The following is a 23,271-nucleotide window of genomic DNA, read 5'->3' as shown; positions in this document are numbered from 1 at the left end:
ACTGGGGATCACTGGACCTCTGTTAGCAACAAGAATGATCTTGGTGTGACAGCTCATATTATAGATGATGAATCTATAGATGATGAAGATCCAGTCATTTGCTTTGAGCATGCAGAAGACCACTTCTAGGCACTATGAAGATGCTTATGGCAGAGGCCTGGGAAATTAAAGAAAGTCTACCATCTAAAATGGTATTAAAAAACATCTTCTGATTTACTTCAATTCTTCCAATATCCTGAGCAAAACTCCCTAAATTAAACAACATTTTTGGTCAGAATTTCCAATGTTCTGAACTGTTTTCTGCACACTACACATATATTGGTCTTCGTAGTAGACTGGTGGAAAAATAAACAAGATGTTGAAGTTTATGATTATGTTCATTGATTCATTCATCATTCAAACTTAAATTAATATTTCTCATGTTAAATACTGAAATGCGATTAAAATGCGATTAATTTCGATTAATTAATTACAAAGCTTCCGATTAATTCGATTAATTTTTTTAATCGCGTCCCACCCCTAATATACAGTTGTGATCAAATTTATTCAACCCCCAATGCTGCGAAGGGTTTTATGGAATTCAGTGCACATTTGTAATTGTGTTCATAATGAAATCTTACAAGGACTTGTTAAATAACTAAATGCAACTAAGATAGCATCAATTTTTTTTGTCATAAAGTATTAAATGGCCTTTTTGTGATTTCTTCATTGACACAATTATTCAACCCCTTTACGACTACCACTCCTAAGAACAGAGGTTCATTCCAGTGTTTTCCATCAGGTATTGAAAACATCTGTGGATGTCAACGAGCAGCAATCAAGCATGATAAGCACCAATTAGGCAGATTTAAAGGGACTGTGATACTCAGCTCCTTCTAGACATCTACTGGTGTGTTTCCAAGCATGGTGAAGGCAAGAGAATGGTCCCAGAAGACAAGAGAAGAGGTTATTGCTCTTCACAAGAATGGCAATGGATATAAAAAGATTGCGAAGTTGTTAAATATTCCAAGAGACACTATCGGAAGTATCATTCGCAAGTTCAAGTTAAAGGGCACAGTGGAAACGTTACCTGGTCGTGGCAGAAAGAAGATCCTGACTGCGACTGCTGTGCGCTACCTGAAGCGTAATGTGGAGAAAAATCCCCGCGTGACTGCTAAGGAACTGAAAAAAGACCTGTCAGATGTGGGCACTGAAGTTTCAGCTCAGACAATAAGGCGTGCACTGCATAACGAAGACCTCCATGCCAGAAAGCCCAGACGCACCCCCTTGCTGACTCCAAAGAACAAGAAAAGTCGACTGCAGTATGCCAAAAGTCATGTGGACAAGCCACAAAGGTTTTGGAACAGTGTACTGTGGTCAGATGAAACTAAATTAGAACTGTTTGGGACAATGGACCAGCGCTATGTTTGGAGAAGGAAGAACCAGGCTTATGAACAAAAGAACACCTTGCCTACTGTGAAGCATGGCGGGGGGTCAATTATGCTTTGGGGCTGTTTTGCTTCTAATGGTACAGGAAAGCTTCAACGTGTGCAGGGTACCATGAATTCCCTTTAGTACCAGGAGATCTTGGAGGAAAATGTGATGGAGTCAGTCACAAACCTGCGGCTTGGGAGACGTTGGACCTTCCAACAGGACAATGATCCGAAGCACACATCCAAGTCCACTAGAGCATGGTTGAACATGAAAGGCTGGAACATTCTAGAGTGGCCATCGCAATCACCAGACTTAAATCCAATTGAGAACCTCTGGTGGGACCTAAAGAAGGCAGTTGCAGTGCGCAAGCCTAAGAATGTGACTGAACTGGAGGCTTTTGCCCATGAAGAATGGGCTAAGATACCCATAGGTCGCTGCAAGACACTTGTGTCAAGCTATGCTTCACGCTTGAAAGCTGTCATAACTGGAAAAGGATGTTGTACTAAGTACTAAAATATAATGCCACTAGGGGGTTGAATAAAACTGATAATGATGTGAGCACAGTAAAGACATTTGTGGTTATTCCATCATAAATATTATGTTATGTTTGTCTAATTTATAAGTGCCTCTTTGATATAATTGTAAATAAGATGACTGAAATGATCAAAATCAATGTCAAACTGGCCAAAACACTTTATTTCAGTGGGGGTTGAATAAATTTGATCACAACTGTATATATATATATATATATATATATATATATATATATATATATATTAGGGGTGGGACGCGATAAAAAAAATTAATCGAATTTAATCGGAAGCTTTGTAATTAATTAATCGAAATTAATCGCATTTCAGTATTTAACATGAGAAATATTAATTTAAGTTTGAATGATGAATGAATCAATGAACATAATCATAAACTTCAACATCTTGTTTATTTTTCCACCAGTCTACTACGAAGACCAATATATGTGTAGTGTGCAGAAAACAGTTCAGAACATTGGAAATTCTGACCAAAAATGTTGTTTAATTTAGGGAGTTTTGCTCAGGATATTGGAAGAATTGAAGTAAATCAGAAGATGTTTTTTAATACCATTTTAGATGGTAGACTTTCTTTAATTTCCCAGGCCTCTGCCATAGGCATCTTCATAGTGCCTAGAAGTGGTCTTCTGCATGCTCAAAGCAAATGACTGGATCTTCATCATCTATAATATGAGCTGTCACACCAAGATCATTCTTGTTGCTAACAGAGGTCCAGTGATCCCCAGTCAGAGCCACATTTGTGGCGCTCTTCACAATAACCTGTTTTAATTCTTTCCTCATACAGCTGCTGGATTTTCTTCGACATTGTCTTTCTGGGGTGAGTTTCCCAAAACGTTCTTAGTGCCAAGTACTTTGTCACCTCGTTCTTACGTACGAGGTTAAGAAGTACTTGGCGCTAAGAACGTTTTGGGAAACTCACCCCTGGACGGTAGTTCGTAACTTGCATCAGTTGACGCAATTCGCAGTGCTTCTTGTAAGCATTTATCTTCGACCACAGAGAGCGGACAACACAAATAATGTGACGCATCATGTATAAACGCGTGCGGAGTCGCGCGCTACGGCCATTCGCGAAAGTTTAATCCAGTCTTAATGGTCCAATGAAGGTCATTTAAAAACCAGGACGTTTCCTCACAGGATGTGAATTACGGACGTTTGGTCACCCTATCGTACTAGGAATACATTTAGCAGCTAAGTTATCATTACTGACCTGCGCGTTAAGCTGGGCGTACACTGTGCGATTTTTGGCCCATTTTCAGCCGATTTTTCACTCGTTTCGGCTCAATCGCGTGTCGTGCATCGTATAGTTTACACAGGTAAACGAGGAACGATTCACACCTCACGACCAACTCCCGATCAGAAATCGCAGCGTCGCAAGAACATCAAACATGTTTGAAATTCAAATCGCTCCTCGTGAGAGTATCGCACTGTTGAAGCAGCTTCACGAGCCGACTCTCCCTGCGATTTAGTCGTACAGTTTGAGCTGGAGCTGAGTACACGATTTAAAATATCGCACAGTGTACGCCCAGCTTTAGCCGCAACATGTTTTGCATTGAGGTGGTAACAAAGGGTGGAAGTGCTCCTGTGATAAGCGAACTCCTTCCTACATAAAGTGTAAATAACACTATTTTTGTTTGTACTTCCATCTGAAAGTTTCTTATATTTAAATTTCCCATCCACCAGCGTAGCCTCTTCAGTCATCTCCATCATGATCACCTTATTGTGTGTCCATAATCTGTATGCCCGGAACTCGCGCACTGAGAAACATTCCACGGTGCAAAAGTGTCTCGTCCGTTAAATGCGTTAAAATGCGTTAATTTTTTTAGTGCGTTAATTTTCCTGTAATTAATTAATCGAAATTAACGCCCACCACTTTAAGTCTTTAATTAAGTCTTTAATTAAGACTTTAATTAAGTCCCACCACTAATATATATATATATATATATATATATATATATATATATATATATATATATATATATATATATAGAGAGAGAGAGAGAGAGAGAGAGAGAATGAGAGTGTGTATTGTCAAAAGTATTCGCTCACCCATCCAAACTATCGGAATCGGGTGTTCCAATCACTTCAGTGGCCACAGGTGCATAAAATTAACCACACAGGCATGCAGACTGTTTTTACAAACATTTATGAAAGAATGGGTCAGGAGCTTAGTGAATTCCAGCGTGGAACTGTGATAGGATGCCATCTGTGCAACAAATACAATTGTGAAATTTCCTCATTCCAAAATGTCCCACTGTCAGCTGTATTATAAGAAAATGGGAGTGTTTGGGAATGACAGAAACGCCACAAAACCACAGTAGGCCACGTAAACTGATGGGGCGGGGTCAATGGATGCTGAAGTGCATAGTGCGAAGAGGTCATCAACTTTCTGCAGAGTCAATCACTACAGACATCCAAACTTCATGCCTTCAGATTAGCTCAAGAACAGTGCAGAGAGTGCTTCATGGAATGGGTTTCCTGGTCGAGCAGCTGCATGGATGGATGGATGGTTTATTGTCACATTGTACAAGTACAAAGTGAAATTACATTCTCCGGGACCAGTGTTAAGGCACTGGGAGCCCTGAGTCAGAGAAGCCGCAATAGCACTTTTGCACACAGCCCTACACTCTTCAGGACAGGGAGAGAAACATAGAAAGATAAACATTAGGAGGAGACAAAAAAATATGACCACAGATTATTCTCACAACAGGACAACAGTCTGTCTGCATGCAAAAAATCCCCATAGCACATACAAGCATTGATAACACAGACAGTAAGCAGTGAGAGGCGTGATTCATCCAGATAGGGGGGGGGGGGGGGGGGGGGGGGGCTAGAGGCCTGGCACAGGCGAGTGTGGATTTGGCTTTTGCCAGGAGATCGGTACTTGTCTGACTGCTTTGTGCCAAGTGTAAGGTTTGGTGTATGGGGGGATTATGGTGTGGTACCCCCTAGTTCCAGTGAAAGGAACTCTGAATGCTTCAGCATACCAAGTCATTTTGGACAATTCCATGTTCCCAACTTTGTGGGAACAGCTTGAAGCTGGCCCCTTCCTCTTCCAACATGACTGCACCAATGCACAAAGTAAGGTCCATAAAGACATGGATGGAGACTGGTGTGGATGAACTTGACTGACCTGCACAGAGTCCTGACCTCAACCTGATAGAACACCTTTAGGATGAATTAGAGCAGAGACTGAGGGCGTACTCACACTAGGGTCTGTGATCCGGGCCTGGGCACGGTTCCCTGCCGAAGCACGGTTTGTTTGACTAGTGTGATCGCTCCGAACCGTGCCCGGGCCCGCTTGAAGAGGTTGGCCAGGGCACAATATACTTGGACTCGTGTGATTGGTTCATTTTGCCGTTACTCAAACATGACGTATGTAATGTGTAATGTGGTCAGATGAGATGAAAATAGAGATTTATGGCCTAAACTCCACTCACCGTGTTTGGAGGAAAAAGAAGGAAGAGTACAAACCCAAGAACACCAGGGCGACTGCACTGCATTGAGGGGAGGATGGATGGAGACATGTATCGCGGGATATTGGCCGAAGTACACCGCCCGAGCAACTAAGGAGTGGCTACATAAGAAGCATCTCCAGGTCCTGGCGTGGCCTAACCAGTCTCCAGATCTGAACCTGATCGAAAATCTCTGGAGACACCTGAAACTCTGTGTTGCACAGCGACAGCCTAGAAACCTCAAGGATCTGGAGAAGATCTGTATGGAGGAGTGGGCCAAAATCCCTGCTGCAGTGTGTGCAAACCTTGTAAAGAACTACAGGAAACATCTTACTTCTGTAATCGCAAACAAAGGTTTCTGAACCAAGTATTAAGTTTCGTTTTTCTAATGTATCAAATACTTATTTCCTGCAATAAAATGCAAATTAATGAGTTAAAGTATTAATAATAATTAAAAGTCCTTCAGTGTGATTTTTTGGATTTTGTTTTTAGATTCCATCACTCACACTGGAAGAGCACCTATGATTACAGATTTCTACATGCATTGCAAATGTGAAAACCTGCAAAATCGGCAGCGTATCAAATAATCTTTATGTGCTGGCATAAGTTTCTAACATTAGACGTATTACATTACCTTACTCAGTGACAAGTATATGTTCATGCAATTACGTATTAAGAGTCTGTGATGATGGTGATCTTTATGTCTTTAGGGAAACATAATACTGAGTGCAGTTGGAGCTTTCCAATGGAAAGGGGGATACCAGGAGTATAATTCACTTGGACAAGCCTCCTCCTCCTTTCAGAACGGCAGTGAGCATGACAGTTACTTAGGTAAGAATCCAGCTATTTTAACAACTATAATTAGTAGAGGAAAAATGTAAGATGTCACTTATATTTATTTTCCAAAAAGCTACCTGATATAAGATTACAAGAGGAACAGTAATCTTACAAAATAACTATTGAGAACAGAAACAAAAAGCAGTCGAAATATATATAAAAATCCTTAAAATTACTTTTTTAAAGAAAATAAATACTTGCTTTGAGACTTGGTCACATAGCTGACTTAGGAACATCTGGGGACCTCTAGAATCTCAGATAAAAGTGATTCCTTAGTCAATTCCAGTAGGTGGTGTGACGCACAAGGGAAGTGCAAAAATAAGGAAGTGATCATGCCAGTCTCAGGAATAACGGAGATGTAATGAATAAAAAGTGCACCAACTCAAAACCCATAACTAATCTGAATTAAGGAAACAATAACCATTAGTCAGCTTGTACATAGTTAAGACATACATAGACAGACAAACAACCCTCAGGTGGCGAACACCCAAGGTGGCGAACCCCCTCAGGTGGCGAACCCTCAGGTGGTGAACCCCCTAGGTGGCGTCACCTGAGGGACCAACACAATGCAACAAGGACTAAAAATACATAAATACTGCTGGCCCCTTCCATACTATGACAGGTGGTCATAATTTTTCTCCAAACATGGGAGTTTGAGGTACTGGTTCCCAAACACAGAATCATTTCAGTTGCAGAATATTTATAATAATAATAATAATAACATTTTATTTAAGAAGCGCCTTTCAGGAAACCCAAGGACACTGTACAGGTAATAAAAGCATAGAAAAGTAAAAAGTAGATCAAAATACAGTATTACAGAACTAAAATGACCAATAAAATAACCAATAAAACAAATTAAAACAAATATTGCTTAGCTGTAGGCTATCTGGAAGAGGTGAGTTTTCAAATGAGCTTTGAATGCTGAGAGGGATGAACAAGAGCGCAGGTCGAGTGGCAGACTGTTCCAGAGCTTTGGACCAACCACACTGAAGGCTCGATCACCAACAGTGCACAACTTGGTGCTGGGCACCTGAAGTAGATGCCGCTCGGATGAGCGCAAGGTGCGCACTGGAGTGTAGGACTGAAGCAGACCACCTAGATAAGATGGTGCACAGCCATGCAGTGATTTGAACACCAGTACAATCACCTTGAACTGTATGCGGTACTGAACCGGGAGCCAGTGTAGATGTTTCAGCACAGGTGTAATGTGCTCCCAGGATTTGGTGCAAGTTAAAATCCTTGCAGCTGCGTTTTGCACATGTTGCAGCCTGTTAAGCAGCCGAGCCGGAAGTCCATGCAGAACAGCATTGCAATAGTCAATTCGTGAAGTAACGAATGCGTGGACGAGAGCCTCAGCGGCATTTTGGGAGAGGAATGGCCGGATTCTGGCGATGTTCCTGAGATGAAAGAAAGCTGTCTTACAGGTATTCTTGATGTGCTGATCAAAAGAGAGTGTTGAATCTAGAGTGACTCCCAGGTTTCTAATAAGGGGTGATGAATTTACAATAAAACCAGGAAATGAGACAGTAACATTGCTAATCTTCTTCACATTAGCTGGAGAAGCAATTATTACAGCCTCTGACTTATCACTATTTAGGCTAAGAAAATTCTCAACCATCCATGACCTCACATCAATTAGGCACTTTAGCAGAGCAGGAGGCGGTAGGCTGAAAGAAGGTTTGGAATAAATGTAAATCTGGACATCATTAGCAAAGCAATGAAACTGCAACCCATGCCCACGGATAATGTCGCCAAGTGGGAGCAAGTAAAGTATGAAGAGGAGTGGGCCAAGGACCGAACCCTGCGGGACACCATGCGACAGAATGCACGAGTCAGATCTAAAACCTCCCACTGAAACAAACTGATGCCTGTCAGTGAGGTAGGACTGGATCCAAGCAAGTACAGTTCCAGATATTCCAATCTGATTACAAAGGCGCGTAAGTAAGATGTTATGGCAGACTGTGTCAAATGCAGCTGTGAGGTCCAACAATACAAGTAGATTTACAAATCCCTGATCGGCTGCCCTAAGCAGATCGTTAGTCACCCTCACTAGTGCAGTTTCAGTGCTGTGATTTTTCCTAAAGCCGGACTGAAACACCTCAAATAGATCATTTGATTCAATGTGTTCAATCAACTGAGCAGCTACAGTTCGTTCCAGAATTTTAGAGAGGTATGGAAGATTTGAGATAGGTCTGTAGTTCGCCAGAACATCAGGATCTAGGCCATTTTTCTTGAGAATAGGAGTAATGGACGCTAGCTTCATGGAAGCTGGGACTGTGCCTGAGATCAATGAAGCGTTAATACACTGGGTAATAAGGGGGCAGACTGAGGTAAGACACGCTTTCACCCAGGATGTTGGGGCCGGGTCGAGTTGGCATGTAGTGGCTCTTGAAGAAGTAATTAATTGAGAGATGTAACTTTCCTGCACAGTCTCAAAAGAGGACAGACAACTGCCAGTGTAAAGTGTAGAAGAGGAATCATAACCAGCAAATGGTGGAATGGATGGAAATTGTGAATAAATTGATGCTATTTTATGATTAAAGAATACCATGAACCGAGAACATAGTTCTATTGATGGAATTGTGTTTAAGCATTTTGCAGGCTGGAGTAGCTTATTTATTGTTGAAAACAAAACTCTGGGATTGACTTGGGTACTATGAATGACATTTGTGTAGTAGAAAGTTTTGGCTTTCTTTAGTTCCTCCTTGTAATTGGCGACATAGTCCTTGTAAGCATGAGCATGCACAGTTAAGCCAGTTCTCTTCCAGAGACGCTCAATTTGTCGTCCAGCAGCTTTCATTTTGCGCAGCTCTGGTGTAAACCAAGGAGCAGAATGAGAAAATGTAACTGTGCGAGTTCTATAATATTTGGTGTATTCCTTAGATATATTTAATTCCAAGAATGTATGTGTTCCCATTACCAGGTTATTCAATGGCAGTAGGAAGAACACAGTATGATAGATACGTTATTCTGGGAGCTCCAAGACATGGACACAAAGGAAGAGTGACCATCTCATCACTGACCACAACAAAGCAGCTGCATTTGGATCCTCCAGAGGTTGCACATGTGACAGTTCCTTTATAACCACATACAATACTATACTAACAAGTAAAACAAAAACCAAAGTTTTCAGAACATTACAGTAGTTGACAAAAATGGCTTAAACACCAATGCATAAAATTATACTTTTATAGCAATAATGACATGGTCTAAGACCCTGATACTTCAACAGTGGAACTTTCACAGTCCCATTTGAGAACTATGAAAATGTCACTTTCTCATAGCCTCAAATAGGTGCCTACTATGGAGATGGAGTGGGTGTTGTAGACCTGAACGCTGACTCCTATGCAGATCTACTACTAGTTTCTGCTCCACTGTATATAGATGATGATCAAGAAGGAAAAATCTTTGTCTACTCCTTTTCACACAGGGTAAGGAGAAAGCAGAGCAGCTGCTTAGTTATCATTTACATTTCTCATAAACCAAAAGCCTAATTTTTTTCCCTCAGGTTATATACAAAAAGCACTTCACTTCTTGCCATTGCAGACTTATAGTGGCTATTTATTGGTTGCCTCTTTTAAGTTTTATTTTCATACTTTTTAAGAACTAACTTCTTTTGTATAATTTTCATCAGTCACAATCACAGGTACTATTTGTACAGACACTGGAGGGAATGGTAGGACAAAAAGGTAGGTTTGGATCTTCTCTGGCCAGCCCAGGAGATCTAAACGGGGATAAGTTCACAGATGTAGTTGTAGGAGCTCCTCTGGAGGATGATGGACAGGGAAGCATCTACATCTTTAATGGAAGATCAGATGACATCTCTAAAACCTTCTCTCAGGTAAGGGAAAGCAAGAAAGAGATTATGAATGATGCATTTTACAATCATTGACTCTGCCTAAATTGTTGCTAATTCCCCATTTTGTGATGACAGAGAATCAGTGGTTCATCTATACTCAGAAATCAAGGGTTTTTTGGCTTGTCTTTGAGTGAATTTGCTCTGGACCACAGTGGAGATGGTCTACTAGATATTGCTGTTGGAACAAAAGGAACAGTCATATTGTTCAGGTTTGAACAAATGTAGTCAGCAACACACAACTAAGCTTTTGCCACTGTATAAACAAATCATGTTTCAAAGTGTGTATTCATATGTATGTTTATGTTGTGTGTGGGAACTTTAGGTCCAGACCAATTGTGACTTTGGTGACCACAGTGACCTATAATCCATCCAAAATCCCAACCAAAATCACCAATTGTGAAAAGCCTTTAGAAAACACCTTGCATTTGTGTTTCAGGATGAGCTTGTTAAGTTACAGTCAGAAAAAAGGTATGTACAGATGTGCAAAAGTCTTATAAACACCAGGAGATTCTAAACTGTTAATCTGAACGGAAAATGTTTATGGTCAAGTAGTAGGGGAGTTGATCTTGTGATTTGAGGGTTGTAGGTTTCACGTCCCACACTAGGCCATGACTGAAGTGCCCTTGAGCAAGGCACTTAACCACAACTGCTCCCTGGGTGCAGTGGATAGGGCTGCCCAGTGCATACACAGCCATATAGTGTTCACTAGTGTGTGTTCTCACTGCACAGATGGGTTAAAGGTGAAGGAAGAAAGAAGAAATTCTGACTGGGGTGTAAATCACAATTGGAAACTAAAAAACACTTAAATCTGCCTGTAAAGACATACAAGGTGCAATTTGTAGTTGGATATTGTATTAAGGTTGTAACTATGATGAAATACATATATCCAAATTATACATTACATTTACTTTAGAACTCTGAAGGCTCTAATGTTCATAACATTCCAAATTGTGTAAGATGTATGTCAATTTATTGCAATGAGGTGGGCATAATTGTACAATAGGGGATATGACGTTTAAAATTTGCTCAGGTGCTGTACCCATTTTTGTTTAAAACAATGTTAGTGCTTCTGCTGCTTCAGACTTTCTCTTCTTGCAAATGCAAGAGCAATTTGGTATTTGTGTGTCGTCAAGTAGGCATGTAAAGATTTGTCTAATTTTTCATTACAGTATTTTGACTGTGAATATTTTCACCCTAAAATATATCTCACAATTGCATTTTTGTAAGGGAAAACATTTATCTTGTGACTATTGTACGCCAGGGTGATAAGAGGGTGGAAACATTCAGAGTAGAGTGAGAATGAATTGTGTGAGAATTCTCATTACATTCCAGGGTCAAAAAGCCAGGTAGACGGGAGAGAAATACACGATTTACTAGAATCACAGGGTTAGACATTTCATTGCAATAAACACAATGACCATAGAACCACAAACCATACCACATTGACTTGAAATGGCTGAACATGAAACAAAGACCAGACACTAGTGACCAAACACACAGGGATAAATATATATAGTAACTAGAAACAAAGCAAGGAACTGCAAGAGATCACCCCGCCCCCGCTGTCTATCACATCCATTGTTTCCCCTTTTGCCTCGTCTTTCCATTCTCTGTGTTTACCTTTTCCCCGCTTCAGTTCAGCCCCTTGTTCTAGTCATGAGTTTCACCTGTGTCATGATTCAGTCTTCACCGTGCATTTAAACCTCTCGTCTCACCCTGTCCTCGTTGGTCATTGTTGGTTGTACTCCAGTAGCTTTTCCCTCTGCTCTACAGTGTCTCTGGACTCCTGCCTACCTGAATTGATTCTCATTATTGTATTTCCGTTTGGTTTTTGGTTTTTTCTCTCCCCTAAACTAGTTTTGTAATCTGTTGTTCACCTCTGTGCCGTTTAGTTCCTACTGCTCTGTTCCCCTTGTGTTCTTTAGCAAGGTCGTTGTATTACGACTTGTTTTCATGCTTGACTTGGCTTAGTTTCGCATGTGTGTCTCGTGTTTTTTTCTGGTTTCGTTTTTCCAATGTACTTACTTTTAGTCTGTTTCTTTCTGTTTAGTCTTTTATTTAGCCTGCCCTTTAGGTATCCTGCCTGGTGTTATAATGTTTACTGGTCTTGGCTTATCACCTTGTCTACCCCACTGTCTATTTAGTCCAGTCTTGTTCATACCGAAGTTAACTCAGTGTTAATTTTAGTACATCTTTATGTAATTTAAATATTTAGTTGTATCACAGTTTAAGGGAATGAGAGATCTTAATCTAACTGCATGCTGCAAACACAACCACACCCACAGATTCAATATAACTCAACTTCTTTTGGTAATTACTCTAATCAGTGCATATGTGCCAGTCCTTTAAACAATGAGAGATATGATATGACCTAACAGTTCTGCTCTGACTGGCCTCCAAGGTTTGATTCTTGGGCCATTTCACTCTTTCAGAAACCTAATTTTCTATTTCAACAAAATAGAATAATAGTGCTTACCAGAGGTGGAAAGATTACTGAAAAATTGTAATTGAGTAAAAGTATCATTACTTTGCCTAAAATCTACTCAGAGTAAAAGTAAAATTACCCATCTCAAAATTTACTTGAGTAAAAGTACAAAATTACTTCATTTAAAATGTAATTTGAGTAAAAGTTAGTTACTTTCAGTTATTTAATGCATGGATGAATCATGAACCAAATTCAACACAAGTTGTTTTAATCGATTTTAGTGTATTTAAGTGCACATCAACGCTTGCAAAAAGGTCAGCTGGGCTCAGGGACATACTTCCTCACAGCACAAGGACAGTCACAACCTGTACCATAAAGTGCAAACAATTTTCAGTCATATTGTCCAATGGACAAAACTATGATAAGAATAAAGAAATTATATTCTTTATAAATTATAAATTATTCAAAAAACAAAATGCACACAAAATTAAGTGCCCACAAGATGCTACAAATCAAACTAAAATGCAACAGGATTCCACTACTCACAATAAAATGCCCACAGGATCCCACATCAAAAATAAAAAAATGCTCATAGGATCCCACAATTTAAAAGTAAGTGCTCACAGGATCCAACTATTCAAAATACAGTGCCCACCGGATCCCACTATTCACAATAAAATGCCCACAGGTTGCCACAACTCAAAATAAAATATAAAATGACCACAGGATCCCACATCTCAAAATAAAACAAAATGCGCACAGGATTCCACTATTTAAAACGCTCACAGGATCCAACTATTCAAAATACAGTGCCCACAGGATTCCACTTTTCACAATAAAATGTCCACAGGATCCCACAGAACCTGATAGATAGAAGATTTAAAGATAGAACAATCTCATCCTTTTGGAAAAAACGTGCACCAGATTACGACCTGATTATGAGACAATGGAAAGGGCGCGCGCAAGGCAAGGCCATACAATTGGCCTTCAGTTCTGGGACTCGAAGTTTAAATTACTGCCCGCATTTAATTTTTCACCATCAATATTTTTTTACTCAGTAATTTGAGGCCGTTCAAATGTAGTGAAGTAAAACTACTTGGGTCAAAATGTACTCAAGTAAAAGTAAAAATTAAATATTTCAAAAACTACTCAGAAAATTACAAATTACTCATAAAAAGTACTCAATTACAGTAATTTGAGTAAATGTAATTAGTTACTTTCCACCCCTGGTGCTTACCCCTTGCTTTGGCAGAGTTTCAGCTGATTTACTGAAGTTATACTCTTAAGCCTTTGGTTGCTTCTAAATATGTGCTTGTTTACAAGATGTTCAATTTGGTCTTGTAACGATTACAGGTATATGTGTATCCTTCTCTGATGAGAAAGAAGGATCTATTTTCTGTTTTTGATTTTCAAACTGCTGAAGAAGTTTCACTGTTTCCACTGCCAGGTCTCAATATTTCTCAATATCTGCAATATCTTTTGTGGTTCAAAAGTTATCAGAAGTCTTTCAGAACATTGCAATTGGGAAGGTTTGATGTGTTTAATGTGCTGTACATGGTGTTAAACATGGTGCTCTGTGTTCAGTACCAGGGACAGCACATTGAACACATTGAACACACTGAACAGGCTGTGTTCAATAGCTCTTTAATAAACTAAAGCAGTTTATGCTGGGATTCCTTATCCACTGGAGCACTCCGGTAAGAGAGGTGACACGGAGACAGGGAATGCAGTTTTGGTCTTTACTTTGACTAGTAGCTCAGCAGGAGTGTACAGAGTTACAGTGGAATGGTTTTCTGGAATAACAAATACAAACACTAAGTCCAAGAAAGACACAACCATTCTTCATATATGAACTTTCTTAGTTACAAACGCTAATAATGTGATTAAATCGCACATTAATTAAATAGTAGTGCATTTTACATCTCTGCTGCTAAGCTCATGTAATATCTATAACTTTAGTAAATATAGTTAACTGTACTTAGCGGTAGGATAATTAAAATAACTAGCACAGCTACAAATAACAACACAACCAGAAGATATGTGACTAAAGTTTCATGAGCTGTAAACTGACCTCTTCACGAACACATTAACTGAACTCTTTCAGTGAGGAAACAGAAAAACGTCTAGCTTGCTGCTGCAGCTAAACACCGGGTGCTGAGGACCTCCTCAGCGCTGCCCAACTATCGCCTGAACTAAAACCCATTCTATGCCTGTCTTAGGCCCCGTCCACACGACGCCGGAGGTTTTTAAAAACGGAGGTTTTTGTCTCCGTTTTAGCCTCCCGTCCACACGACGCCGGAGGTTTTTAAAAACGGAGGTTTTTGTCTCCGTTTTCAAAAATATCTCTGTCCACACGACACCGGAGGTTTTTAAAAACGGAGCTTTTTGTCTCCGTTTTAGCCTCCCGTCCACACGAAAACGGAGGTTTTTGAAAACGCCTTCCAAGGTGGAGACTTTTGAAAACTCCGGTCTCTGCGTTGTCGTGTGGACGGGGAAAACGCATGTTTAGGAAAACACTGACGTCACATAGGGATTCTGCGCATGTCTTTTTTTGTTTACATTCGTTCAGCTTGTTCAGCATGGACAGCTCCGTGATTGCTTTCGTTGTCACTGCAATTGGCGTATTATTAACATGTGTACAGTTTAATTTAATGTTACTTTCGCATTACATAACACAGCGGAGGTGCCTAAATGCGCTGCGTTCAGTTTTTTCAAATCGTTCCCATAATCCCTTTCGTGTCATATTTGGTCGCTAAGTTTAGTGTTATAATGTCTGTAATGTGCTTGTGATAAAGTGCTATGTGATGAATGTGTCTGTACAATGTAAGCTTCTAATCGATGTATGTATGAGTGTTTTTAATGTGCTTGTCAAACCTACCACCCCCGTGTGTTCGTACTCATTCGATACCCCGCACCCATTCAATGTATGTGTAAGTCCGAGTTCACAAGCATTACCCGTTGTGTTGAAACAGGGCTGCTTTCTAATAAAGAAAGCAAGTATTCAAAATGGCTCGTTCCCTGAATCAATCATCCGCATTACACGCTACATTATTGTTAACTTTGTAAATCCTGTAAAGCGCTTTGGGACAACGTGTGTCGTGAAAAGCGTTATACAAATATATTTGATTTAATTTAATTCTTCAAGTGTTTTGATGTCATTCTGTGGGAAGTACGATCGCCCTCTACTGGGCTGGCATGTTAATTGCAGCGTTTCACGGCTGCGTATCAGCTGCGTATCCATGCTGAACAAGCTGAGCGAATGTAAACAAAAAAAAGACATGTGCAGACTCACTATGTGACGTCAGCGTTTTCCTAAACATGCGTTTTCCCCGTCCACACGAATACGCCGAGACCGGAGTTTTCAAAAGTCTCCACCTTGGAAGGCGTTTTCAAAAACCTCCGTTTTCGGTGACCGAAAACGCCGTTTTCGTGTGGACGGGAGGCTAAAAACCTCCGTTTTTAAAAACCTCCGGCGTCGTGTGGACGTAGATATTTTTGAAAACGGAGACAAAAACCTCCGTTTTTAAAAACCTCCGGCGTCGTGTGGACGTAGATATTTTTGAAAACGGAGACAAAAACCTCAGTTTTTAAAAACCTCCGGCGTCGTGTGGACGTAGATATTTTTGAAAACGCTGATCGTGTGGACGGAGATATTTTTGAAAACGGAGACAAAAACCTCCGTTTTTAAAAACCTCCGGCGTCGTGTGGACGGGGCCTTAGTGTGCCCCCTAGTGGCGCCAGAAATAAAGTCTTAGAAACTGAAGGGAATTCGCAACAGGCTGAGTATTGAATATCTTTTGAAATTTTTGAGATATTGCATATTTTGCAAATGACGTTTTCTCCTTTTTTTAAGATTTGTCTGCAAACATTCAATATACCATAAAGCTTGATGCAAAACGACAGAGCAATCGAGCATTCTTTTTAGCAAAAAATCGCGATCTGTCCGGAAATACGACTGTTATCTTGGATGAGGTATGTAAAGATCATCACTTCTGGATAGAGGTGAGTGCCATGCTGGCTTTGTTCTGGCAGATCTTTTAAAACTTGAGTTTATGCAAATTCAGTGATCTAGTTAAGAACTGAGAAAAGCTATTTAATTTCACCACCCACTTTTGGAAACACTTAGTTTGCATGTACAGTTGTGATCAAATTTATTCAACCCCCACTGAAATAAAGTGTTTTGGCCAGTTTGACATTGATTTTGATCATTTCAGTCATCTTATTTACAATTATATCAAAGAGGCACTTATAAATTAGACAAACATAACATAATATTTATGATGGAATAACCACAAATGTCTTTACTGTGCTCACATCATTATCAGTTTTATTCAACCCCCTAGTGACATTATTTTTTAGTACTTAGTACAACATCCTTTTCCAGTTATGACAGCTTTCAAGCGTGAAGCATAGCTTGACACAAGTGTCTTGCAGCGACCTATGGGTATCTTAGCCCATTCTTCATGGGCAAAAGCCTCCAGTTCAGTCACATTCTTAGGCTTGCGCACTGCAACTGCCTTCTTTAGGTCCCACCAGAGGTTCTCAATTGGATTTAAGTCTGGTGATTGCGATGGCCACTCTAGAATGTTCCAGCCTTTCATGTTCAACCATGCTCTAGTGGACTTGGATGTGTGCTTCGGATCATTGTCCTGTTGGAAGGTCCAACGTCTCCCAAGCCGCAGGTTTGTGACTGACTCCATCACATTTTCCTCCAAGATCTCCTGGTACTGAAGGGAATTCATGGTACCCTGCACACGTTGAAGCTTTCCTGTACCATTAGAAGCAAAACAGCCCCAAAGCATAATTGACCCCCCGCCATGCTTCACAGTAGGCAAGGTGTTCTTTTGTTCATAAGCCTGGTTCTTCCTTCTCCAAACATAGCGCTGGTCCATTGTCCCAAACAGTTCTAATTTAGTTTCATCTGACCACAGTACACTGTTCCAAAACCTTTGTGGCTTGTCCACATGACTTTTGGCATACTGCAGTCGACTTTTCTTGTTCTTTGGAGTCAGCAAGGGGGTGCGTCTGGGCGTTCTGGCATGGAGGTCTTCGTTATGCAGTGCGCGCCTTATTGTCTGAGCTGAAACTTCAGTGCCCACATCTGACAGGTCTTTTTTCAGTTCCTTAGCAGTCACGCGGGGATTTTTCTCCACATTACGCTTCAGGTAGCGCACAGCAGTCGCGGTCAGGATCTTCTTTCTGCCACGACCAGGTAACGTTTCCACTGTGTCCTTTAACTTGAACTTGCGAATGATACTTCCGATAGTGTATCTTGGAATATTTAACAACTTCGCAATCTTTTTATGCCATTCTTTATTGCCAATCTTTATTGCCATTCTTGTGAAGAGCAATAACCTCTTCTCTTGTCTTCTGGGACCATTCTCTTGCCTTCACCATGCTTGGAAACACACCAGTAGATGTCTAGAAGGAGCTGAGTATCACAGTCCTTTTAAATCTGCCTAATTGGTGCTTATCATGCTTGATTGCTGCTCGTTGACATCCACAGATGTTTTCAATACCTGATGGAAAACACTGGAATGAACCTCTGTTCTTAGGAGTGGTAGTCGTAAAGGGGTTGAATAATTGTGTCAATGAAGAAATCACAAAAAGGCCATTTAATACTTTATGACAAAAAAAATTGATGCTATCTTAGTTGCATTTAGTTCTTTAACAAGTCCTTGTAAGATTTCATTATGAACACAATTACAAATGTGCACTGAATTCCATAAAACCCTTCGCAGCATTGGGGGTTGAATAAATTTGATCACAACTGTATACTCACTAGCGACCATTTTGGGCACACCTATCTCACAGATGCTTTATACAGGTGTACAGATTATAGATTGCAGCCCATCTGTTGTAAAAAAAAACAATTCATCAGATATAATCTACCCCATCAGTTTGTAATGAGAGCACGACAGCTGGCTGGATACTAATTATCGTTACACTAAATCCCATATCCACTTTCATATTTCACATCGTCTATACATCAAATTAATCTGAAACTATAGTCAAAATGTCAGTGTTCAGTAAAATCTTGCAAATCAGTATAAATCTGTTAGGATCAATAATGCTCCCATCTGTTGCTACTAAAGCCTACAATTTTTTGTTGTTTCCTGCCCCACAGGCCTGCCCTGAGGATGCTCTAAACCCACTGTCCAATGAGTTAACATTTACATTTGAGGGCCTCCCTACTAACACAATGGAAAACCTAAGGCCCATCCTACATCCAAGCATAAAGAACACTTCAGATCATAATGTAAGGAAAGACAGAGAGTGAGCCTTTCATCTAAAAGTAACAACAGACACAGAAATACAGCAACAAAATACAAAATATAAGGAAGCCGGTTTTAATTTAACAAAATCCACCTTAGCTGCATTTATCTACAGTAGTTGCCATCTGAGTAGAATTATAATGAGAACTAAACTTAGTAGTAATGTCATTGACAGTGTAAACTAATTTCACAGCTGGATTTTGAAATAAACTGTGGAAACGATAACGTCTGCACTGACAATCTCAAACTGGATTTCAACTTCTCTGGGTATGGACTTTATTTGTAAAACACAAACATGTAATTATTTGTAAAACACAATCCCAGTAATATACTCATCAGAGGTCACAATGTGGTTACAGTTCATTTACTGTCTGAAGAAAATGTAATCCACTTCAATATTTATCTTTATATTGTTACTTTATTTATTATCTTTAGTGTATTGACTTCATATAACTTTTTCCAGATCCTCAGATATACAAGTTGGAATCATGCAAGATTTGAATGTCATGGTGTTTGTGCAGAACAGAGGGGAAAACTCCTACAACAGTCACATAACTCTTTCCTACCCCTTTGGACTGTCATTCAGGAAATTCACCAGAAAACAGGCAAGACCAGTATCGACACACATTTCTTGCCCTACTTGGACACACATTTATTGCTCTACTAGCTTATGCTCTATGGGCCCAAAGTGTGCCAGGAAAACATCCCCCACACCATTACACCACCACCAATACCAGCCTGAACTGTTGACACAAGGCAGGATGTATCCATGCTTTCATGTTGTTAACGCCAAATTCTTACCCTACCATCTGAGACCAGGCAACATTTTTCCAATCTTCTATTGTCCAATTTTGGTGAGACTGTGCGAAGTGCAGGCTCAGTTTCTTGTTTTTAGCTGACAGGAGTGGCACCCGGTGTGGTCTGCTGATGTAGCCCATCTGCCTCACGGTTCAACATATTGTGCATTCAGAGATGCTCTTCTGCATGCCTCGGTTATTTGAGTTACTGTTGCCATTCTGTCAGCTCCAACCAGTCTGGTCATTCTGCTCTGACCTCTGGCATCAACAAGGCATTTGCACCCACAGAACTTCTGTGGATATTTCTGTGGATTGGATATTTTCTCTTTTTTGGACCATTTTCTGTAAACCCTAGACATGGTTGTGCATGAAAATCCCAGTAGATCAGCAGTTTCTGAAATAAGACCAGCCCGTCTGGCAACAACCATGCCACGTTCAAAGTCACTTAAATCACCTTACTTCCTCATTCTGATGCTCGGTTTGAACTGCAGCAGATTGTGTTGGCCACGTATACATGCCTAAATGCATTGCGTTGCTGCCATGTGATTGGCTGATTTGACATTTGCGTTAATAAATAAAGTGGCCTGTGAGTGTATATACAGGTTAGTACACATCATTTAGGGCATTTAGCAGACGCTCTTATTTTATATTAACATACCGCTTGTTACAATAGGCCAGTCCCAGGGCTCAGGGGCGACGCCCATTGCCAGACACACCTCCACAATGACACTTCCCCGCTCAGCCACCCGCCTACTGACACACCTTCCTATTACTCATGCGCCTGTTATTATTTTATCCCACCCTATAAACACCTAAAGGTCCCGCGATTCAGTGCTGTGTATTCCTTGAGCCTGTCCAGAAAGAGACAGCATAATCCACAACCTGAATGTGTTGTCTTTTGCTCCTCGAGCATGCCGAGTCAGTTTGGGACTGTATTGCAGGGCCTAGCGCCTTCTTTCTGTTCTTTGGTGAGCCGTTTTGCATACTTCTCTGTTAACATGGACATTAAAGACTTAACAGCTGCAATCTCGCCTCCTGCTGCTTCTGCCTCGTCACAGTGCTCCATTTCATACTAACAGGAATTGTTGAATCATTGCTATGCAAATGTTTCCATGGTTACTTTCAACATAATATTAAACCTAAAATAGCTATGCTTGATATTCTACATTGTTTACCTTCTTTTTTGTTTCCAAATGTGGCTAGCTTGTCCCTTTCCATTTTACATTACACTATGGGACAATGGTGTCCATCCAAACCATACTCAAACAACCATGCTTTTTGAGTATACTCACCTTTGACATTTTTAGCTATAGGCTACTATATACTCAAAAACTAGTATTAATCAGTATTAATAATCAAACATTATTTGAGATGGTTAGGATGTTGCTGAGCCGCTTTGTATTTGTCATACATGTTGCTGTGGCTCTTTGTATTTGTCATACATGTTGCTGTGTGTAATGTGCTAGTGCTAGGAGGCAGACACACTCGTAGAGAGCAAGGTCTATCAAGAACTGGGCTGATATCCCTATTTGGGGTAACATTGCCCACACGAAGCACATGTGACCAACGCAGTATCTTAACTAACAGTAAAGCAATGATCACCGATCACTAGAGGGAGATCAGGAGAATCAAAGAAGACACAAACACAAAGGAAAGTACTCATAAATCCTAACAGATATATTTACAGGAAACAGAACACAAGCAAAGTACATTCTACACTGTACTAGAACTACAAGCTGACAATATAAGTCAAGACTACTAACAACAACCTACATAAAAATATACCTACAAAAGGGAAGAACTAGCTGACAAACTGAGACATGACATATGAACACAGTACAGGGGACGGAAGAAAAAAAAAACTAAGGAAACCAAACTGAAGCCATTAGCATGAACTTGAGCGGATGCGAGAGACAGCCAGAAAGTACAAAAGCAAACTAGAATAACATTAATGTATCATATGTAATCTGGTACCCACATCATGTATTTGTGATTGTAGTTATTGAAGTGTGCTTTGTATTGCTTTAAATATGTGTATATCATAAATAATGATAACAAATAATCCTTGTTTTACCTTCTGCCCAATAGGGCAGAGTGGAATGCACATCTTTGGACAGTGATCAAAAGGTTTCTCTGGGAACCACTACCTGTCACATCAGTAAACCCATCTTCAGGGAGAATGACTTGGTGAGTCAAAAACATTTGATCTGCAGTTATATAGTTAGTTGAAAAAAGGGGAATTGATCAAATGCTGATCAGTAATGTTAGATCAGTATAGGATTAGTATTGGTATAGTCAGGATTGGGTTGCAAGTTGTTGTTAGAATAGAGCTAAATTAAATATTAACTCATGATTAGTATATTAGTGACTGTTATGATTGGGTGGAAACAGTCATTGAAAAATATTCACTACATTAGCAAAGAATAATAATTTTTATATTTCATTGTATACACTGACCCCCATGAAGGTGGCATCGAAATGACCAATATAAAGTATTATGTGAATGTTTTCTGTTCATTTGTGCTGTATTTGTACTGGAAATTGCTACAAAAGTCATCATTTTTGCTTCTTCCTGCTTTTGAGAAATTAAACAATATGCCTATGATTACCTGTGTTGTCAACCAACCCTTCTGATCAACAACCAAGTCACAACAAAAGTGTGTTGTTGGTTTGTTTTAAATTTGTAAATTTTAAAATTTGTGCTGGTCTGTACTATTTAAGAAAACATTAGCTTTTTCCACACACACACACACACACACACACACACACACACACACACACACACACACACACACACACACACACACACACACACACACACACACACACACACACACACACACGTTGCTTTACACAGCAACATCTGAGAGAGATGTTCATTTATAATAAAAGTCCATAACAATTATGTTACACAACTGAATCTTACCTGCATTTCTCCTTCCTAATGAAGATTGTTTTCATGTTAGAAATGTTGTGTACAAGGTATTACACAACTGCAACAAAAATGTCTTAACTGCAGTCTATCTTTCACATAATTTAACTTGTATTGACATATATTCTTCCCAATCTCCAAGCAAGTCTATTGCTCTCTCTTTTCATTTATTTATTTACTTTTTATGTAGGCTTTGGGCAATTTATACAGTACGTCTAGTGTGGCCATTATGTAGTATTAATCCAGTATTAAAGGACCTTAATGAAATGTTTTGAATTAATTTAAATGTGTTGCTTATCTGGTTTTCTTACATTTACCATATTACTTAGTGGTAACTATGGTGGTCAGTTATTTAGTTCAGCTGTATGGCCCAATTTGACAGCAGCCTTTATGGCCATGAGGACACTTCTATGGGCTCATCCCATTAGCTTTATGGAATCAGAGTGTAAAATATCTAGAACTGACTCAACTGGGTCCAAGAAAACACTGGCAACAGTCTGGAGCATCTCTTTACTCAGAGGCAATAATTCATTGTTGCAGTCTATGGGACAAAGGGGAAGCCTTCAAATCAGCTTGGACTCATGTGGGTCCCATGTCTCTTGATCTACCTTCACTCTCAAGCTCCAATTTCACCACACAGAACACAATGCAAGAAATATAAGCAATGATTAGGAGCTGACCTGAATGTAGCTTCAGTTTTATGTTGCTTGAAAGTTTTGGTGTTTTGAGTGCC

General features: G+C 39.9%; 1 protein-coding gene across 3 annotated transcripts in view; it reads left to right on the top strand.

The window, feature by feature from the left end:
• The window catches only part of LOC143510879 (integrin alpha-X-like), a 49,747-nt gene that overhangs the window by 10,243 nt on the left and 16,233 nt on the right, over window positions 1-23,271 (top strand). For all 3 annotated transcript variants that reach the window (XR_013130099.1, XM_077000724.1, XM_077000726.1), the window contains 11 exons: window positions 6,124-6,244; window positions 9,174-9,307; window positions 9,535-9,681; window positions 9,885-10,091; window positions 10,185-10,318; window positions 10,432-10,577; window positions 16,388-16,536; window positions 18,662-18,793; window positions 19,003-19,076; window positions 19,273-19,414; window positions 21,695-21,793. Coding sequence is in view for 2 of the 3 variants with exons in the window: in XM_077000724.1 (XP_076856839.1) it covers window positions 6,124-6,244; window positions 9,174-9,307; window positions 9,535-9,681; window positions 9,885-10,091; window positions 10,185-10,318; window positions 10,432-10,577; window positions 16,388-16,536; window positions 18,662-18,793; window positions 19,003-19,076; window positions 19,273-19,414; window positions 21,695-21,793 (1,485 nt within the window). In the remaining variant the exon portion in view is untranslated. The remainder of the gene's footprint in view (window positions 1-6,123; window positions 6,245-9,173; window positions 9,308-9,534; window positions 9,682-9,884; window positions 10,092-10,184; window positions 10,319-10,431; window positions 10,578-16,387; window positions 16,537-18,661; window positions 18,794-19,002; window positions 19,077-19,272; window positions 19,415-21,694; window positions 21,794-23,271) is intronic.

Source organism: Brachyhypopomus gauderio, chromosome 3 (genome assembly GCF_052324685.1).
Source record: "Brachyhypopomus gauderio isolate BG-103 chromosome 3, BGAUD_0.2, whole genome shotgun sequence".
NCBI classification, from domain to species: domain Eukaryota; kingdom Metazoa; phylum Chordata; class Actinopteri; order Gymnotiformes; family Hypopomidae; genus Brachyhypopomus; species Brachyhypopomus gauderio.
This window is presented reverse-complemented; position numbering and strand designations above follow the sequence as displayed.